Here is a 22,303-nt window from a genome sequence, read left to right as displayed (position 1 = left end):
AAACGTATCAGAGCCTTCATCCAGCCCCTAACGAGAATCTTCTCTTCCAACAAAGCCCATATGGACCCTTATCCCAACACGAGGGGCGGGTTCTTCCAGTGAACATTCCAGACACATGCAGATGCACTCCTTCCCGAAATCGGTTATGCCTTCATTACAGGAAATGAAACTACTTAACGGATAGGAAAGCTTAGGAGCAGTACATGGTTGAATTAAACAGGGGTCCAGAAGCAGGACACACTTGAAGAGCAATGTGGTTGTTCCGATGTTTGTCTTTCTGTCTCATGTTTTCCACACCTATTGAGGATCTTCAGGACACTGAAGATTCCAGCCCCATATGACTCACCACAGGACTGAAATCGAATCAGGCTACTTTTTTAAAAATATTTTTTTGATGTGGACCATTTTTAAAGTCTTTATTGAGTTTGTTACGGTATTGCTTCTGTTTTATGTTTTGGTTTTTTGGCCTCGAGGCATGTGGGAATCTTAGCTCCACAACCAGGGATCGAACCCGCACCTCCTGCATTGGAAGGCTGAGTCTTAACCACTGGACCGCCAGGGAAGTCCCATGCTAACTGTTTCAAAATAGGTTTTTGAAATTGTTTCTTTCTGCCCCTCCCTTTATATCTAGGAGATGTGTTACTAATGTTTCCACCTAATGCCTAATAGTAACGGACAAAGAAATCCTGTGGGTTTTCCTGAGCCTGCTGGGAGGACATAACAGGTCTTCTTTGAAATGGAGGAAGGTGAAGTGAAAGGAGAATAAACAAAGAACAACTGCAGCTGCCATGCTCTCCAAAGCATCAGCAGATGTGATGCAGGTTCACTGCTGCTTCAGTTTAAGGGCAAATGCGATTACACACAAGAACGAGAAAACACACAGCATAAAAGGATCTCTAAGTGAACTTTTAAAATGAAGCTAGAAGACCAAATTTCAGTATACACCTATACTAGACAGTCTCAGACACCCCAGTTCAAGGCAATACAGAGGAGCACAGAAATAAGCCTTGTACATCATATATGTTTATTCTCTTCTACAAAACCAGTCAGAACCTTGGCTTTCCTTTATCTTCTTCAAAACACAAAGTACACTCCAATTATCTTTTGACATAAAACATCGGTCACTCCTGACACTCACTTGATTTTAAATTAAAACACATAAGCATATAAGGAACAGTTATATTTGCTTTATTTTTAAGTTCTGTTAACATAACTAGTATGGTCCTATTTACTTTTCTGATCTTTTAAAACTTCATTCGCTTTAAGTTAAAAAAAGAGTTTGAAATTTAAAGAAGTAACTTAATTCTCATTTCATATGCCTAAGGAAAGGCAAAACAGCTCAGAATAACACCAAAAAACGCCCAAAAAACCCACATCATTTAAATTTGCTTTGGAACTGATTTCTGAGTCTCATTTGATTATCTCCCGATCTTAAGAGATGTGGGGATTCACAGCATCACAGATACAATAAGCCCTCCGTGAAGAAGACCTGGCCTGCAACAGGCGTCTCTGGAGCCCAGGTGGTCACCCTGGCCATCATCACTTCATTTTCAGACCTCTCCACTAGTGCCCAATGGACTCTGCACTACATACTGAAAACATTCATAAAAGGAAGGCAGAAACAACAGAACGTGCCCTGAATTCAAAGGGGCCTCAGGGATCCTCCCACTGATATTCCACGGCCCTAAAAGCAGGGGCGCTTCCATCCTGAGGCCCCTGAGCCTAGGGCTCCCTCTCCAGCAGGGGGCGCAGCAGGGCATCACTGAAAGACAACTGGACCTAGAAGCGGCACACCTGAGGCTGAGCTGTGGGACCACTACTACCTGTTGCCTATGTCTCCACTCACACGGCCCTGAAGCTGATCTTGAATCATTGATAAAGTATCAGTGACATTTCCTCTGCCATCTCAAAGCACTGTTTTATGTTTTGTTAAAAAAGGAATACATAATGCAGTACCTGTAAATTATATAATGCTATAACTATTAGCAATTAAGGTGCAACCAGGGTTTTTCAAAGGCTATCTGCTTAGTATCTTGAAAATTATCTATGGTATGGTGCATTAGCGAGACACATTCTTAATTTCAAGAGTAAGTAAACTGAACTCATAGATCAATCAACAAAACTCATCTCAGCGCAGGGACCAAAAATTATTAGAATAACTGAGAACTGAATGAGTTCAAAGAAGCTTCCTTGCTATTCTCCTTAGCAAATAACAAAATTAAAACCAACAATAACAACATAACTTTGCCTCTTGGAAGTTTCAGAGAGTGAATAATTCAGGATAGGTCATTTTTCCAGAGAGAGGTATTCTGGTAAAAACCAATGTGAAAAAAAAGGGAGCTATTCTGATGGGACAATTTTTAAAGTGTAATGCATATTTTTCTGCTCTCTGAAACTGGGTGCGATATAGTATAAAAAGACCTCTCCTGGGGACTTCCCTGGTGGCGCAGTGGTTAAGAATCCGCCTGCCAATTCAGGGGACACGGGTTCGAGCCCTGGTCCGGGAAGATCCCACATGCAACAGAGCAACTAAGCCTGCGTGCCACAACTACTGAGCCTGAGCTCTAGAGCCCATGAGCCATAACTACTGAAGTCCATATGCCTAGAGCCTGTGCTCCCCAACAAGAGAAGCCACCGCAATGAGAAGCCCGTGTACCACAACGAAGAGTAGCCCCCGCTTTGCCGCAACTAGAGAGAGCCTGTGTGCAGCAACGAAGACCCAACGCAGCCAAAAATAAATTAAAAAAAAAAAAAACAAAAAAACCCCTCTTCTAGGAATACAAGTAGTCTAATGATTAAGGGCTGTGGTAGCAGGAACACAGCTCTTAGGCCAGGGACCAGAGTCTGCTACTCACTCACTAGTTTTACAACCCTGAGGAAATTTCTAAACCTCTCAGTGCCTTGGGTATGTACTCTGTGAAACTGGGGTAATCACGGGAGACACTGCAAAAGTTCAATGACAGCATCTGTCAAAGTTACCTCGTAGGGTAGTAACTGGTAAGGAGGAAGTGGGGCGAGAGAGGATGATCACTAAATACACCAGTATATATAGCAGCCCCCAGCACCACAGACCAGAGCCATGCTTCTTGAATGCAATTATTTCTATGGGAATATTATGAAGGAGGTTCTAAAGCAAAGGTCTGTGCAGTTCAGAGGGACGACCTTCCCTGCCTTCTGCATCCTGACATCTAGGACTCTGCTGGGCTTTAATATATCCACGCGTTCTGGAGATGTGTGTGGACGTCTGGCTCCACAACCAGGTGGTTCTGGAAGCCAGCAGATTCCAGTCCTTTTCATAGCGTTTCATGCTTTCGTTTGCTCCTAGCGCTCACTCTGTTCTCAGCTGCCTTTCTTTTTTTTTTTTTTTTTACCAGCTTGGCACCCCTATCCCCTCTTCTGCTTAGAGGCTTCTACTGAAAATCAGATAACCGAGCTCATGTAATTGAGAAATAGAAATGAACAGATTTTGAGGGAAGACCTCTCTCCATGAGTGTCTGGACTTCAAGACCCATATTTTGGCTCATTTTAGAAATCTGTCTTTTCTTACTTTTGGTTCTATGTTTACAGTAGGTGAGGTCGCTCTAAAGCATTTATATAGATTGTACAGCGTTCGTATAGCTTATAGTTACATAGTTTATTTTAAAAGGCACACATAGTAAAATGGTTACAGTCTTAATTATTCCAAATGTAAAATTGATTTATATTTTATTAGTTTTCAGGGTCTTGAAGTATAATTTCTTAAAATAATCACCTATTTCACTGAAGTATTTTGGCATTACATGGTCAGAAAATTATTGTGATTAAGTCAAGGAAAACACATGTAATATTTTATAAAGACATATGTGGCTCAGTCTCCACCAGCAGAGTGTAAGTCATTAAGTAAGGGGTGAGGCTCAAGCTTCTGTGTTTTTCAAAACGGCCCTAAGACACTATAGAACCCCTGGCACAGGTGAAAAATTTCTTAACAGTCATAAGTGGAACAATTAAATTAGAAGCCTGTATTTATACACTGCTGGTGGGAATGAGAACTGGTGGAAAACAGTCTGGCAGTTCCTCAAATGATTAACCATATAATTACCATGCGGCCCAGCAATTTCACTCCCCGGTGGAAACCCAAGAGAAATGAAAACTCATGTCCTCACAAAAACTTCTTCATAAATGTTCAGAGCAGCATTATTCAGAATTAGCCAAAATGTGGAAACAACCCACATGCCATCGACTGATAAACGAATAAGCAAAATGTGGTATTATCCACCCAATGGAATATTATTCCGCAATAAATAAGAATGAAATTCTGATACATTCTATGACATGAACCTTGAAAATATGCTAATTGAAAAGCCAGTTGCAGAGGACCGCATATTACTTGATTCCATTTATAGGAAATGTCCAGAATAAGCAAATCTAAAGGTACAAAATGTAGATTAGTGACTGCCTTGGCTGGGAGGGATGGAGTGTTGGGGTGATGGCTAAGGGGTATATGGTTTCTTCTTTGGATTACGAAAATGTTCTAAACTGACTGTGCTGATGAAGGTAAAAGCCATGGAATTGTAGAGTTTAAATGGGTGAACTGTATGATGTGTGAATTGTATCTCAATAAAGCCGTTAAAAAAACAACAGAAAAATCCTGGAATTTTAATACTAGTCACACAGCATTTTATGAGCATTAAATGAAGGCAAGTAAGCTCCTGGTGCATTGTAACTATAAACAGAGTGACTTTTCTCTGTTGTTCTGGTATGGATGGTGTCTTTACCCCCTAATGAGACACAGCCGAATGGAAAATCCAGCTAACCTGGGATTCCATTTTGGTTCAGCTCTCCATCCTCAAACCTGAAGCTTTAATCTTTAGATAATGCAATCCATAAAATGAAGGAGGTTATCTAAATTTTTTTCTCAAACTCCTTCCATGCTAATATTCTGTCTGTGAGTCATGAGGAATCAAAATTTTTGCTTAAAGTGAAATGTATGTTTATTTACCAACAGGCCTTACAAAAACAGCATTACTGTTTACTCAAGTTATAACCAGTTTTAATCAAACCTCAGATTTAACAAGTTTCTCTTATCAAATGGAAGTCATAGGACAATCAAAATCTCAAGTTACCCATTCTGTTGTGATTACAACAATCTTGATCCAAACCACAAAACCTTCTTCAAAAAGGCCCATACAGATCTTCCTCAACTTACAATGGGGTTCCGTCTGGATAAATCCTTCGTAAGTTGAAAATATCATAAGCTGAAAACGCATCTGATGCACCTAAACTACTTGAACCTTAGCCTGGTCTTTCTTAAAGGTGCTCAGAACACTTACATTAGCCTACAGTTGGGCAAAATCATCTAACACAAAGCCTATTTTATAATAAAGTGTTGAATATCTCATGGAATTGATTGCATACGATACCAAAAGTGAAAAACAGAATGGCTGTCTGGGTCCAAAATGGTTGTAAGCGTATCAGTTGTTTCCCCTAGTGATGGCGGGGCTGACCGGGAGCTGCAGCTCACTGCCTCTGCCCAGCCTCACGAGAGAGGACTGGACCACGTATCACTAGCCTGGGAAAGATCCCAATGCCAAATCCCAAGCACGGTTTCTAGAGAATGCACATTGCTTTTGTGCCATTGTAATGTCAAAAAAACCTGTTAAGTCAAACCACTGCAGACTGGGGACTATCTGTATGGTTATGCTCAGAATTACTGAGTATTTGGGGACTCATGTAAAGGACGTGTAGCAACCAGCTTCTGCAGACACCTGCAAAAACAAAATGTGTGGTGCTTACTCACCTCCAGATGTCGCTTCCCTTGGAGAACAAAGAGGACTTGATGACTTCCGGGGCCATCCAGGCATAGGTGCCTGCTGCGCTCATCCTGGTGGTCCTGTGCCACTCTCTCGCTAACCCAAAATCTGTAATCTTCAACGTCTTATTGCAGACGTCATCATGCTCTATCTTCTCCAGCAGCAATACTGAAGAAGAAAATCAAAGGTGGAATACTTTCATATTTTTATAATTTTTCAGTTACAATTTTTCTTTGGCTTTTAAAACACAATCTTCACTGCAGTTGGCAGAGTACTGAGAATGAATCTGCATTTTACCATTTTATCTTACTTACATCTTGTTTTTCATAACCTTTAGTGGGTCGTTTGTGCCTAAAGTTACAAGTTTAAAAAAAATCCACAGGGCTTCCCTGGTGGCGCAGTGGCTGAGAGTCCGCCTGGCGATGCAGGGGACGCAGGTTCGTGCCCCGGTCTGGGAAGATCCCACATGCCGCGGAGAGGCTGGGCCCGTGAGCCATGGCCGCTGAGCCTGCGTGTCCGGAGCCTGTGCTCTGCAGCGGGAGAGGCCGCAGCAGTGAGAGGCCCGCGTACCACAAAAAAAAAAAAAAAAAAAAAAAAAAATCCACAGACACAGTACAGCTTTAGCACTCTTTATGAGAAAGTAAATGATTTCTAGGGGCAAGAAACATTTACTGAGATATCACAGGTAGAATCAGAAGTCTGTGAAAGTTTACCTGATAGGAAGAAAATATTTACATTGTTTTTCTTCCAAGAAATTAGGTCCTGATCTAAATGCAGTCTTTTCTACTGAATGTTTCCGAGAGTACTGCAAATAGACGGCATATTACCATAAATCATTATTATTGAAGATTATCTTATATTAAATTTGCAAATTGCTCATAGATATGTTAACTCATGAAGGTATTTTATGAGATATGATTGCTTTACCAAAGATTGAAATGCAGCAAAAAGTAAAAACTTCAGAGAAACATTATCCAGTTGCTGGTTTCCCCAGCCCCCAGCCTCCTGACAAAATACAGAACGCACAAGAGCAGCTTTCAGGAACCGAGCTGATGCCGGGACTGCCCTGAGCTCTCTGTGCAGCAGGAGCTAAAACAACGGAGCTTCCCGTCACTGCCCACCTGCACCCGCCTGCCCCGCCCTTCCCGGGGCCTTGGGTTCCTCTCTCCCCTGGTTGACTTCTCTGCCTATAACGAAGCAGAAATGTCTCCCCGGTTTTCCACGAGGCTCTAATGCAGCTCCATATCCACGCTACTCCTTCCCATTTGCTACAGAAGGAATGGTTTAAACCTACTGTTTTTTTTTAACTTATCTCCTCACTCCTTCCTTAAAACCCAGCCTTCCAACCTGCAGCGCAGTTGTTCTAGTTCAACCGAATGCCCCGCAGATGGCCCGTCTCCACTTCCCTGCCACCATGTGACTTCTGGCTTCACTGTCCCAAACCTGAATTCCAATCGTTCTCACTGGACTGGGTGCTGTCCCTCTCTCCTCTCTCGCCCACATGCCACCCCGAGCAGATTCATCTTCCTATAGTGTCGTGGCATCCTTTTATTTTTTTAAACCTCTCATGAATAAACTACCGATACATGTCACAACAGGGATGAATCTGAAAACCATTCCGCTAAGAGAAAGAAGCCACACATGAAAGGTTATGTACTATGATCCCGTATGACATCCTGGAAGAGGGACAGAAATCAGACCAGCGGTTTCTGGAGGCTGAGGGGAAAGGTCTGACGGCAGCGCTACACGGGAGAGTTTTTCCGGGTGATGCAAATTCTCTCTTGGTGGTGGTGGTTACAGGATTATATACATTTGTCAAAGCTCATCAAACTGAACGCCCTCGGGGGGGGGGTGAATTTTTATATAAATTATACCTCAATAAACCTGCATTAAAAAAAAAATTCCATGGTTCCCCATAACTCAGGGAGAAGGTTCACACACTCCAAAACCTGGGCAATCACAGCCCCTAGATTCGCACAGCAACCTGCACTTCAAACTATGCCCCGTGCCTCTACGGACGAGCTTGCTCTGCTCAAGGCAGGCCGGCTGCTCGTCCAGCCCAAATGATACCTGCTCAGCGACACCTTCCAAATACCCCCAAGCCGGGAACCATCACCTCCTCCACCCTCCCGTGAGCTCTGTGTTTCTGTGACAGTTCTACGAGGCACCAGGTACCAGACTGTGTGCTTTCATCAGACTCCTCCACTGCTGTTAGCTCTGAGACAGTGAGTATGTTAAGTGTGAAACAGGGGGCGTACAAGTGAGGGAGAGAGAGTGTGTGTGTGTAGGCGGTGAGACGGCAGGGAGAGGAAGACAATGGTGAGAGACTCGTGCAATTCACGCTCACCCGCGCGCATCCACTCTGTGTCGTGTCTGATTCAGTGCAGGTGCTTAGTGTTTGCAGGTGAAATTAACAAAAGGGGCCCATTCTTATGTTTGTCCTTTGCCCATGCCACTTCCTACCTAATAGAAATAAGAACCAAGTCCTAAGAGTCACTAGCCATCGTCAGTATTCACTGTATTCCTTGTACTTTACAAGTGCTATTTCATTCAAGCCTCACAAAAACCCCAAGAGACAGGTCTTCATTATCAGAGGATAATTCGTACTGAAAAAAATTCAGCAACACTGAATCCAATTGAACAGTAATCCAAACTTCACAGTTAACAGAATATATGTCTGTGGCGCGGGGGAGAGTTGTTATTCAGGTTTCACCTTGAAAAATAACATAAAAATCAGTTTATTTTATTCTTTATTTAACAACATTTTTGTCATCGTTGCAACTATGCACTAACTCTTAGAAGGACAAAAACGAACAAGTGTGGGAGGTTTCTTAGACTAAATTATCCAGACAAAATTGGAGACTAGCATAAGACACTTCATGTTTGATCTGTGGCATGTGATCTTAAGGGGGACCGCTTGCCCAAATGTTATAGGAATAATGAGCGCTGACTGAGCACATTCTGTCTGTCAGGTACACTTACAGGTATTTTAATCCCCACCACAATGCTGTATAGGTGGATATTATTAATTATCTGTACTTGACAGATGAGGAAACTGAGACACAGAGATGTTGAGTAATCCATCCAAGGTCACGCAGCTGAGGCGCAGTGCCACTCAAGCAGTCTGACCCCTGGGTCCGTGGTCCTAACTACTGCCTGCATTGCTCAGGTGACAGCTTTTATCAATTTTTCACAAGCGATTTCTTTATCCTTTGGAAAGCACTCTGTATGCAGGTGCCCATTCTCTTCCTTTCTGATTTCCTGCCACTGGATTGTTATCATCTGATCTAAGTGGAGGCGCTGTGGCATAGTGATGGAAGCATGCACTCCAGGGCCAGACTGCTCGGTTTGGGCTCTGTGCTTCTGCTTCCTTGCCTGTCATGGGAATCATGACAGGACATACATCATAACGTTGTAGAGAGGAGGAAATGAATACATGTAAAGTGCTCAGAACAAGGTCTGAGACGCAGTAAGCATTTTGTAAGGATGACACATACGTATACCTACACACACCCTTTACTGATGGGCTTGAAAGTGTGTTTAGCAAACCTTCAAAATCACTTTCACGGATGTCAGGAAATCCTATCACTTTGCAAGGCCTGAAATTTCACTTTGCAATAGATTCACATTCGTATCATCCATTTAGACAGTCACAGAAGTCACAGAGTTAATGCAACTGGAGAGAACCAACATGAGACAGCTGAGTGGGGACTTATTATAAGTCGCCAATACTGAATAAATACTGCTGTGTTGTGATGTTCCTTTCCCCAAGCGATCTTCTAACTGTAAGATTTGGAGAGCAAGCACCTCCTTCTATCCCCCCAATCACCTAACGCAGTACCTTCTACATCAAATGGCCAATGGAATAGTTTCTATTAATGATAATTATCACCAGTTCTAATAAGATTATTGCCTACCATTTATTAATCCTCTTCTATGTAGAGCTGTTTCCACTCACATAATATCTCATTGGATCCTCATGCCATTCTATGAAATGGAAATTACAGTCTCCAGTTCACAGTTCAGAAATGTTATCCCAGATCATACGGCTACAATACAGGGCCACGCTTCAGATCCCACCTGCATGACTATCTTTCCAGTCTTCTGTGCTACATATAAAGCTATCAGTTATGAAAAGGGGGCAGAACAACCAGAAATTTCATTTTGTTAATTTTTGAATTTTTCTTCCTTCCATTCAGTTTAAGGAATATTTATTTCTCAGTCCTGATGCCTCATGAATATCAAGAAAAATAAATATCTAATCCTTTAAAACCCTATATACTTAAGCCACAGAAACAAAAAATAACAGATAGATTAGCTACTTCATCAGCTGTATTACATTTTCCCCCCTTATAATACATACTAATTTCACTTTTAAACAATGATATCCTTACCACCAAAAAAGACTCCAAATTAATGATCAAGATGGCTTGCCGTTCTATAAAACTTTGTTTTCCAAGACACTTTCACATACATGATCTCCTCCTTCTGAAAAACACCCAAATTAGGAAGGCATGAGGAAGCACTGATTAAAATGGGCATTAAAACCACGCTGTGTCCCCAGGCCCCAAGTAAGGCCTGGCAGCCCTTAAGGAACAAAAAGCTCAGAAAGGCAACGCTAAAATAAATACAAACGCAACTCCAAGCGAGAACTAAAAGCTAAATATTTTAAATTGATCGCATTTCTCAAGCAATGCCGTGGCAGAATGCAGTATTAGCAGCCTTTGCGTCGCAGTCTTTAAAACACCTGCCCTCACCCGGAGTCCAAAGTTTCCACGGGAGCTTTCAACTAACAGAAAACAAGTTAAAATAACACTCTGAACGTCAAAAGTTTAGAGTTCCATGAAAGGCCCATTGTTCTGGATTCTATTTCAGAGGTGTTCAGCAGAATTCCTCAAATTCCTTATCTTTGGGGCAAAGTGACCGAAACCAGAAATAGCCAGTGTCCCGACAGGTCACGTGACCGGGCACCTGGCCAGGTTTCAGCCGAGGACAGGCTGGCGGTGCTTCCGCCTCCTGACCTCACCAGGAAGAGGACCTCCGGGAATGACCATGCTCAGAGGGGCACATCCACCTTCTGGGCCACAGAAATGGTCAATTCTCGTTAGCGACCTAGCGACCAGTGTTTCAGCCCCCCCCCCCCCCGCTTGTGCCACGTCCGTAAAGATTTTTGACCCCCGTTAGCCCCATTCTGTAACAATCAGCCTCTAAAACTTGTGTTTTGTCTACTTATTCAACCATGAGGCACTCGATTTTTCCGGCTCCTTTGAAGTTTCACTGTGGAATTTTCCGAATTATAGTATACAATGTATATTTTTAAAAGCAATTACAATGTGTCCATTCTATTTCCTCAACATTTATGGGAGTGCTGGTCCAAATTCCATTTGAGTCAAATAGGTTCATTTTAATTAACCTTTAACTAGGAATATGTTATCAAAAAAAAAAGGTCATAAGAAAGAAATCAGTTGAGAAGAGCAACAATGTGAAAGAATATACTAAGAAAACACCTGTGTCTCAGTCTAAGACAGGAAGGTTACCCTGTGAATTTGAACTCTGAAAACAATCAACCATTCATTTACAGGGGAAAAAAATGATAACTTTCTAAGTTTAGCAAATAGCACCGATTTTCCTCACATTTCTTCCGTCTCCACTCATCTGCTCACCAGTCTCTGGAGGCCTTCATCCTGATCTTCAAGTCCCTTCTCAACCTCGGTCTCCATGATCTTTTCAGCTCTTCCTGGACTCTCCGAAAAAAACCCTACACTCTACGATTCTGTGTATTAAAAGCCACTTCTAAGAAACACAGCATTGCGTCAGTGTCTCTGAGCTCCTGGTGCCTGCTGCATGGACTGCCTTCCCCTTGCATCCTCCGCAAAACCATACCTGGCCTCCATTTCCCACGGAAGCAACCGGGCACCAGCCCTGGATTCGCTGTACTGCAGCACTAACTGTGAGACTGCCTTCAAGTCCATTGGCCTTTGGAATCTCATTTTCTCCTTCTAGTAAAAACAAAACAACAAACAACAGAAAACAAAATGTGCAGCTTTGTCACTGTCTCCCTGTTCCAATATTATATGAGCCTGTAGATATCAACACCATGTACCCCTGGGTGCCTTCCTCATAACCTCACTAGAAGTTCTCTGCATTTCTAACGCACTTAAAGCTGTGCCACTCCCATTACTACACTTAAACACTGCCTTATCTCACTTGTGGGTCTCACCTCTCTAACTAAATTGTAAGCAACTGGAGGAAAGAATTTGCACCCGATTAATATTTGTTTAATATTGGTTTATTTCTACTGCACAGCATCTACCTTTTGTTTTTGTTTTTGCGGTACGCAGGCCTCTCACTGTTGTGGCCTCTCCCGTTGCGGAGCACAGGCTCCGGACGCGCAGGCTCAGCGGCCATGACTCACGGGCCCAGCCGCTCCGCGGCATGTGGGATCTTCCCGGACCGGGGCACGAACCCGCGTCCCCTGCATCGGCAGGCGGGCTCTCAACCACTGCGCCACCAGGGCAGCCCCATCTACCATTTTTATACACTCAATAAATAGTTGTTACATGAGTGAGTGACTACTGGAAGGGGAAGAATGAGCAGGAAGAAGATGAATTAGTATAAGCCTTTCCATGTCAAGTCAGCTACTGATCATAGAAAACCGACTCACCTGTGCCCTCAACAGTACAGACTGTTTTAGAAATAATGACAACAAAGCAGTTATTTGGATATTGATCCATCAGCAGTGACTGACACAGCTGATCATTCTTCCCGGGATCACATCCTTCTCTGGCTCCCCAGCATCACAACATTCCCCCGTTTTCACTCCTTTTCTAGCTGCTCCTTCTTCTGGTTCCTTCCTGTCTCCGGGGCCTCTAATTGATGGTGACCCTCCAGGACTCAGTCCCTGACCTCTGGTCTTTCCTATGAGCACTCAGTCCCCAGATAATCTCAGCCAATCTCAGGGCTTTCATGCCACAGACATGCTGCCAACTCCCAAGTGATCGCCTCCACCCTGGTTCTCCGTCTGTTCTCAAAACTGCAGCCGTGTGATCTGCTACAATGGCACTCAGAGCCTGGGCCTCAGCCCAAATCTCTCAAGTGGCTGACGAGACCCTGTGTGGTCTGACCCCCTTCTGACTCCCTGGTGCCCTGTGATTCCCTTTCATGATTCTCCTGTCACACCAGCCTCCTGCTCTGGGGAGCAATTTCCATTCCCTCTACGAAGGTTTGTCTCCCCAGATGACCCACTTTCCCACTTCTTCAGGTGTTGCCTCCTTTTCCGGAAGGCCTTCCTTGGCCATACACTCTAAGCCGTCAACGCCTCACCCCAACATTTTCACCCTCCTTTCAACTTTTAGTTTTTCTACTGAGCACTCACCACCCTCCACCATACTACATCTTTCACCATTTACCCTTTAATGCCCATGTTGCCCACTGGCATGTAAATTCCACGAGGGGAGGAATTTGCTTCTGCTTTGCTCACCACTGACCACCCAGAGCCTGTAGCGTCCCTGGCACGTCGTAGTACACAGTCACCAAATAACTGTGATGTGAATGAATGAGTCAGCTAGCTAAACACACGGAGAGAGACTTCTGCAAAGTCCAGGGAGACGCGGTCAGCTAAAACACAGCTTCACATCGCTCTTAACACCAAAGGCAAACGCCGTGGTACAAAGCTTTTCATGGACACACACAACACACGGTTTTAATGAGAAAACTTCCTACATTTCATTGTGTGAAAATCTAGCTCTCCACTTCTGTCAGCGGAGCATTTTCAATATTTTGTCAAGGTATGGAACAAGGTAAACCGATGAGGAAGGAATCTTCCCTAACATGCTCATTAACATATTAGTAAACGGAAAGTAATATAGTTGATGTTAGAGTCAGTATTTGCAGAAAACCTGAAACAAAATAACTCCTGAAAGTCAATTAAGCCAACAATCACTCAAACAACCTATATGCAATCAAGATACTTCCCCCAAACGGCAAGTGATTAGCTCTTTTTCAAAGAGCGTAAAAAAATGTCCTAGTAGTGAACTCTGGTAGTGAAACAGTTACAACTGGTAACTCAGTACCTCCTGCCTTCTCCCTGACCCTCAATTTATCAACCCAAGTTACAAGTAGACCTGCCAAAGCGTGCAGATGGCAGTACTCCCTAAAGGAACAAAGCTCAGGCCTGTTTCCTTGTACCACTGGCTGGCCTGGATCAAGTGAGCCAGATGAACTAAAAGACCCTCACACCCAACCAAGATGAATAGATGTATGCCCACGTGGCACTATATTTTGCAGAATGAATAATAATAAAGTCCTTGGGTTACAAAGAATTGTAGAAAACTTTAAGGTACCAAGGAGTTCACACACACACAAATTAGGAAACATTTAAAGCCCTCAGAGAGCTTCCAAACCATATGTAAAAATGAGTATAGTCACCAGCTTACATTTAGGTTGCATCTTACAGTTTATTAAATACTTTGACAAATACCAGGGGTCAGCAAACTGTATCTTATGGGCCAAACAGGAGACTTAAAGAGTTGCAAAAGAGACTAGATGGTCTGCAAAGCAATCATATTTATCATTTATCATCTGGACCTGCAGGGGAAAGTGTGGTGATGCCAGGCATATACTCTCTCACTGATCCTCACATCACCCTATTCAGAAAGTCGGGGCCCATGAGCCTATGGCTGGAGAGTAGTGGAGTCAGAGCCCAAATCTTAGATGCCACAATAGCACCATTTGTCCCCCCAGGTCAGTGGGACAAATGCTTGGATAATCCTTTCCCCAGAGACACAAGCCCCGAATAAGCCACCCGTACCCTCACTTAGTGCCTTCTGTGACCCAGCCATCCAATGTCACCAGACAGTTCACTGGATGTGGGATACAGTCTGTGGCCATGGTGGAATTTCTATACCAACCCAGAGAACCACGAGAACGGACCCACACATCTGGTCCCTTGGACAGCAGCTTCCAAACTTGGCTCTGCACCTGAATCACCCAAAGGCTTTTTAAAAAAATATCTTGCTGCTTCCCAAGCTCAGGATGGATTGATGGAAGCATAGGGTGAGGTTTGTATTAAAGCAACTTAGTACAACATTAATGGTAGAATCTAGGTGGTGAGTACACAAGTGTTTACTTAAAAGCTCCTTCAACTCTGTATAGTCCAAGATTTTGAAAATAAAATGTTAGAAAAAAATTCATTGCTTGTTCCCAACTAAGGCAACCAAATCAGAATATCCAAAAGTGAGACAGAGAATTTTATTTTTAGAAGTTTATGGGGAGCTTTTGATGCTACATTAGGTGTGGGAGCAACTACTCTGGGGTGCCATTCTCCATCAGCAGAACGGGCCATCTGGCCTAGGGGTTCTCAAAGTATGGTCCCGGGACCCGGAGCAGCCCTAAGGTGGCGACAGATTAAGTGTAGAAGCAGATGTGAATGTTCATCTGTCTTCCTTTATGTCATCAAAGTGAGCTTCAAAAGAGTAAAGCAATGCCACTCTCCTCACTAAATTTGTTTTGGAAAATAAGGGTTTCCCCCTACATTAACATGTAACGGATCTATTGTTACTTTTATATTAAATATCTTTAGATTTATCATTTAAAATTTCTAATATGGTAAATATCAATAGCTAGAACCCACATCAACAAAAGCTCTTTGGGGTTCTGATAACAAGCATCTGAGAACTGGTAACCAAGTTCTGGGATTAGAGGCCCTGGATTCAATTCTCTGACAAGTGGAGTGACCCTGATCAAGTCAATTAATCCCTGGCCTCAGTTTCTTCATCTGTAAAATGGGGATACTTAAAGTACCTACCTCAAAAGGTCGCTGTGAGGAATAAATGAGGATAAAGTTTGGACAATACCCAGCATCTAGTAAGCATTAAATAAATGTCAGCCATTGTTTCTGGTACTACTATTATTTACTTAAAGATAAAGCAATACTTGAAGAAGATGAATTTTTAAAAATAACTAAATTCATACTGATTCAGAGTCAGTTGTACAAATTTGTTTCAGTCTCCAAAATAAAACCAGCACAGTTGGCCCAGCCTCACCAGGAACCCTTCTTCTGGCCCCTAAAACTCCTTCATTCCACCTTTTGGGAGCCCTTCAAGTACCACAGAGGGTTTGGAGACAGTCACACTGAAATTTGGAGTTAATAGTAAATCTGGTCATTATCTTCTAACTCTGGTGCCCTAAATTCGTTCATTAAACAAACAGTGATTACAAAAACTAGGCTCTGGTCATAAATGAGAAATAATTTATGCCAAACCAATGTCCAAGTATTTTATTTTCTATTTCTGCCCTGATAACCTATGATAGATACAGTCATAAAGCAAATTATCCCAAGCTTATATGTTTTTCTTTGTAGATGTTTGTCTTACAGCAGATCAGAGCACTTTCCTCCTCAGAACTGTCAATGGCTCGCTTTTGCTGTGAGACAGTCCACACCTCTCAGTGTGGCATTCAAGGCCATGTTGTCTGGCCACTTGTTAAATGCCTGTCTCCTTCCCAACAAAAGCCCGTCTTGCTTTCTTTCTAGCCACACCTGACTCCTAACTGTCCCCTAAAAAAGCCGCCTACTTTCATGCGGAATCTACCCAATTGCCTAGGAAGGGATAAAAAAATATTAAACAGATTTTCCCTACAGTATCAGAAGTCAAGACTTTCAGGCTCAAGGAGGTTGTATCACTTGCCCAAGGTCACACAGCTTGTAGAGGAAGACACCAATATTCAAACCCAGGTCTGACTTCAAAGCCAAGGCTCCTTCCGGTGCTGCACTATTCTGGAAAAGTTCAACCCTCACAGGCTAGTGTGGGAAAGCAGGAATTACAGACGGCCTTCTGAAATGATGGAGATTTCCCCTCTCCTCTTTCCATTCCCATACTTTAATGCACTTGACAGTGACTACAAAGTGATCAGAGATGCACAGTGAAAAGTGAGCATAACCCAGCACTAAATTACTGCCCCTCCTTTCAACTATAAGAAATGAAAAGTGGACTATTTATTTTTTAATATGCAAGCATAAAAATGGTAGGGGAAGATGCGGTGACCTGCTCTGCTTGCTCTTCTTTCAAGAATACATCTTTAGCCAATTCTGTTTCACAAGCTGATTAGCTCTCTGTCACCACTGGGCTCTCTGGACTGATCTCCCTGGACCCTTGGAATAGGAAGAGGCTGTGGTATGAAGCTGCACAGACAGGAGAAGGGAAAAGACGCATTTCTCTTAACTGACAGTAGCGTAATTAATAGCTCCTCCGGATCACTCTTATGAGCTTTTTAAGCACCTTATCTGGAGATCACGTTGGCTATAATTTTCTCAAATAGTTCCTTTATTAACACTGCCCTAATGAGAGAAGCTAAAACAGAATTTAGATTCCTTTTGTAGTTTGTTCTAGCAAAAGCTCTAAATTGCATTTCATAATAACTGTCTATTTATAGACTGTAGATGTCCTTGTAGATAATTATATAGATAATAATTACTCTCAGAGGGCTAAAAAAAAAAATTGGGATAAAAAGATGCTTAATCACAAATAAAAAGTACACAAATAAGCAGCTACCAAAGTCTCTGGCTCAGTTTGTCATGGAACGTTTATTTTCTGCTTTAAAAAAAAAAAAAGGTAGAACACAGTAAGCAACATTAGTAAGAAAGGAACCATAAATCATGCCATGCAATTTTCTTTCAGTCCTGAACTACACCAGAATAAACAAAACACTTAGGACTAAATTCTAATAATTCAAACCCCCTCAGCAATTCACATACTGTACCATTTTCTTTTCACTCCATCCTGGTAACTTCCCTGAAAACCACTTCCATTGCTACTGCCCTCAGTCAAGTCAGTGTCTTCTCTGGCCTGGAGAACCTCCCCAGCCTTCACTCAGGCCAATTACTAGTCCATTCACCAGAGCGGCCAGGGTAATCTTGGAGACACAGACATCACCCTTCTCCCCTTCGCTCTCCACCCGTCACCATGCTTTCTTTTCTCTACAGCACTTCCTGATATTTTCATGACTGCCATCTAGCTTCCCTATCAGACTAAGCCCTGTGCTGGAGGGGACACTGTTTGCCATCTGCTTTGCCACTTGTGTCCCGGGGCCCAGAAGTGCCTGGTACAGGGTGGGCCCTCAAAATCTGTTGAATAAATGAGTTCCAGATCATGATAATTTTTCTCTGCTCTGAGTGCATATAAAACTGGCCCTTTTCACAGTAACTCAAGGTTGCTCTGTCTGGCTCTCTAGTTGTGGTATACAGGTTTGGCAAAGCGTTTTCTATTTACTTTGCATCTGGGAGTGACAGGGCCTAGCATATTTAAACGACATAAATGATGCTTAAAACTTGCTAATGTGGCTCAACTTTCAATCTTTTGCTGTTAGAAAAGGGACAAAGTTGTTTGTACCATCACAAGATCAGCTTTTATTTCAACATAAACACTGTCTCAGACTATATGACAGAAAAAAAAAGACCAACGAGAAAAGATAAAAGAAAACATATTGAGAGCCATATCTTACTTTGATAACTTTAAACATTTGCTTTAAACAATAATTTCTACTAGCTCGGGTCCAAGTAGTCCTATACTGGCTCTTTGTTACAGGAGTAGACTAAAGAATAAAACTAAAATTCAATATTGATTTTTAAAACCTTGTTTACATTATCATTAACTCACTACCACCATTAGCAAATAACCAATGAAGTCAAACAAAATACACTGTAATAGAGTCTCTGCTGTACTCAAACAGTCTGAACAAGAAGTTATGGCTTCAGGTCTTCCCTGGTGGCACCGTGGTTAATAATCCACCTGCCAATGCAGGGGACACGGGTTTGAGCCCTGGTCTGGGAAGATCCCACATGCCGCAGAGCATCTAAGCCCGTGTGCCACAACTACTCAGCCTGCGCTCTAGAGCCCGTGAGCCACAACTATTGAGCCCGCTGTGCCACAACTACTGAAGCCCCCACGCCTAGAGCCTGTGCTCCACAACAAGAGAAGCCACCGCAATCAGAAGCCCGCGCACCGCAACGAAGAGTGGCTCTTGCTCGCTGTAACTAGAGAAAGCCCGCGCGCAGCAACGAAGACCCAACGCCAAAACTAACTAAATAAATTAATTAATTTTAAAAAATTAAAATAAAAGAAGTTATGGCTTCATATATCATAAGAGGATCCCAAAGTATCTGCATTTATTCATTGAATAAATAACGCCAGATCCAAGATAAGGCAATGTGCTAGATGCTGTGATCTGCACCTTTTAGGCCCCATTCAAAATGCTATGTTGTAGAAATCAAAAAACTATAAAAGTGGTCATATCGTAACAAACATTTGGCTAGGTGAGTGACCTAGCCCATTAAGTCTTTTTAAAAAGTACGATACTTCAAGTGCAAAGGCAACCCTGCCTGACAATTACAGAAATTAAAATGCTCCAGGAAGTTTGGCAACTTACTCTGAGGGTGAAAAGTCTTTCGAAAACGAAGTTGCAGCATATAATCACCTTCAGATTACATAATATCTCCCAGAGACACAGCAGTCTACTCGTTCCACCCTACAAGTTTTTCTGGTGTCAATAAAAACTATTTAACTACGTTATTATTCCACGGTCATATTATTTCTTTTCACTATTTAACAGTATTAGTCCTTTTAAAGTTTTTCACTTCTACGTTGGAACATGGATTAATCTAGCCTCCTTATGCTTTTACAAACACTAGCAAACTTGCTCTTCTTTGTGAACAGGTCACATGGACCTCAAGCATTACTATGAAACAGCCTAAGCATAATGCAAAAGTAATAGTTACAGACCCTTTAATTCTTCCATCTAAGGACGAGTCCAACCCAAAGAGTTTGCCTGTGTTGGTGATTTTTTTTGTTTTTGTTTTGGCTGCGCCCCAGGTCATGTGAGATCTTAGTTCCTGGACCAGGACCAGGGATTGAACCCGTGCCCCATGCAGTGGAAGCTTGGAGTCTTAACCACTACACCACCAGAGAAGTCCCTGTGTTGGTGATTCGATGTCCTGAAACAGAGTAGGTCTGTAAAAGGCCGGGTTCCATGTATATCACAGAACCGTGGCAACTGCGAACAACCAGAGCAAGCAGAATGCTCCTGCTGTCCTTAAAATACCCGGTTCTACAGGAAGCTTCCGGCAGACAAAGGCTCACAGGACTTCACTGGGGAGAGAGGCTTATGGGATCCATGGACAGGACACTCAGAATGTGAAGTGATCTGCAATACTGAAGAACAAACTTTAAGCAGCTAATGCTATTATATCTTTTATACGATGAAACTTAATAGGATTTGTGTTCAGTTCATTTGTCAGTTCCTTACTGACATCTGGAAAATGCACCCTGATTTATAAACAAAGTGAATGTAGGCCAGGTCTTCAGGATTTCAAGTACCTGCACAAGGACAATGAACTTGCTCTGAAATCCACCCCAAAGTGCATGATGGCACAAATGGTGTTTCTGGGTCTGAAGACTATTCACCAACACTCAAGCCACCGAACCAATAATGAAAACCTACTTCATGGACAGAGACATCTGAATGAAAACTCTTTGTTAACGTCAAAGGACACGAAGCCATATTTAAAGCGGGAAAGGAGAGACCTCAACACAGTGCTTGTAAAGCTGAAGCAAAGGGCAGTTTGATGTAGGCCACTAGGCACGACGGGGGGCCATGGGTTCCCGAGGACGGCCTCGGTTTGCAAAGTTCTATCCAAATGAACCACTTATTGTACGCAAAGGCCAAACAGCACCGTGAGGTTTCCAGAAAGCCCCGATATTTTACAACTGTGTCTTCGGCAAGCAAGTCTGATCTGCCTTTCTAAAAAAGGCACCTGAAAGAAACCCGGCAAGGTAAGTGTATCACCTGCCCCAAAGCAAGTAACCAGGGTCCAGATGGCCCTCTGAGCCCGGAAGGCCGGCTTAGGAGTGGCTGCCGGCGTCGGGAGGCCGAGCCCCGCCTCCTTCCCCCGAGCACCTGGCCCCGCGGAGCCCGCCCAGCGCCCGCACCGAGGTGGGCTGCGCTGGGCGCGGTTGCGGCCTCCGCTCCCCCCCACCCCACCCGCCCTTACTTACTGTTGCTGGACTTGAGGTCCCGGTGCAGGATGGGCACGACGGCCTCCTCGTGCAGGTAGAGCATGCCCCGCGCGATCTGCACCGCCCAGTTGACCAGCACGTGCGGGGGGATGCGGCGCGCGCGGCGCGGCCCGGGCGCGCGGGGGTCCGGGGCGGCGTTGGCGGCGGCCAGCGCGCGGTTGAGCGCTCCGCCGCGGGCGAACTCGAGCACCAGGCAGAGGTGCGGCTGCCGCAGGCACACGCCGCGCAGCTCGATGATATTGGGGTGCCGCAGCATGGCGAAGAGCCGGGCCTCGCGCCGCACGCTCTCGGCCGCCGCCGCCGCGTCCTGGTCCGGGTCCCGGCGCGCCGCCTTCACCGCCACCTCCTGGCCCTGCCAGGTGGCGCGGTACACCTGCCCAAAGCCCCCAGCGCCGATGAGCTCCTGGAGCTCCAGCCTCTCGAAGTCGACGTGCACAGGCGAGCCGGGCCGCGGCGGCGGCGGCCGGGCGGGCGGCGGCGCGGGGCGGGTGGCCGGGCGGCACGGCGCCACGTAGTTGGCGGGGAAGATGCCGAGGCGCCGCTGCACCTGGCCGGCCCACCAGCCCTCGTCGCCCGACACGGCGGCGTCCTGGGACAGCACCTCCACCAGCTGGCCGCGTCGCAGGCTCAGCTCGTCCTCGCCGCGCGCCTCGTAGTCGTACAGCGCGGCCCACAGCCCTGCTCCCGCCGAGGCCGAGGCCGAGGCCGAGCCGCCGGAGGAGGCGGACGACGACGACGCGGAGCCGGCGGGGGCGCCCGGCGCCGGCGACCCCGGCCTGTCAGCCGCGACCTCGGCGCCCGGCAAGGCCATGGAGGGCGACGGCGAGGGCGAGGGCCGAGCGCGGGGCGGCTGGCTCAGCCCCGGGGGCGGCCGGGGGCGCGCATCGTCCGGCAGGGTCACCGCCTGCGCCCGGGAAGGCAGGGAGGAGTCGGGGCTCGGGGACGGCGGGTGTTCACGGGCCCACTACCCGGAGGCCACGGCTTCAGCCCCCGTTCCTCCTCGGATGCCTCTGCTGCTGCAGCGGTCCCAGCGGCCGCCGGGGCTGTCGCTCCATGGTGGCGCGCTGGGCCTGCGGACGGCCTGCAGCACGCTCGGCCTAGCCGCCGCCTGAGCCCGCCCCCAGGGTCCGCCCCGGCCCCGCCCCCTGGGCCAGACACAGTCTGCGCCCGCCCCCTCCGGGTCCGCTCCGCCTCGCCCCTCCCCCTGGGCCCGCCCCGCCCCCTGGGCCAGACACCGCCTGCGCTCGCCCCCTCCGGGCCCGCCGCGCATCGCCCCTCCCCCAGGGGCCGCCCCGCCTCCAGGGACAGCCCACCTCACCTGGGCCCACTCCGCCCCCAGGGCCCGCCCACCGCACCCGGCCCGCCCCGCCCCCAGGGCTTCAGGCAGCCCTCGAGGCTCGCGCTATGCGGCTTTGGGTGTGCCGCGCCCTTGTGTCCCGGGAGGCG

The 22,303-nt window shown here is 45.4% G+C and overlaps 1 protein-coding gene across 2 annotated transcripts in view; it reads right to left on the bottom strand.

Annotated features, from left to right (window-relative positions):
- Positions 1-21,930, bottom strand: part of MAP3K21 (mitogen-activated protein kinase kinase kinase 21) — a 52,470-nt gene extending 30,540 nt beyond the window's left edge. For both annotated transcript variants that reach the window (XM_029245375.1, XM_029245374.1), the window contains exons 1-2: positions 20,837-21,930; positions 5,777-5,957 (exon numbers count right to left, since the gene is read on the bottom strand). In XM_029245375.1, the coding sequence (XP_029101208.1) occupies positions 5,777-5,957; positions 20,837-21,668 (1,013 nt within the window). In that variant the 5' untranslated portion in view covers positions 21,669-21,930. The remainder of the gene's footprint in view (positions 1-5,776; positions 5,958-20,836) is intronic.
- Positions 21,931-22,303: the final 373 nt, after the last annotated feature.

Source organism: Monodon monoceros, unplaced genomic scaffold (assembly GCF_005190385.1).
Source record: "Monodon monoceros isolate NGI ecotype Baffin Bay Population unplaced genomic scaffold, NGI_Narwhal_1 Super_Scaffold_4, whole genome shotgun sequence".
Lineage (NCBI taxonomy): Eukaryota > Metazoa > Chordata > Mammalia > Artiodactyla > Monodontidae > Monodon > Monodon monoceros.
This window is presented reverse-complemented; position numbering and strand designations above follow the sequence as displayed.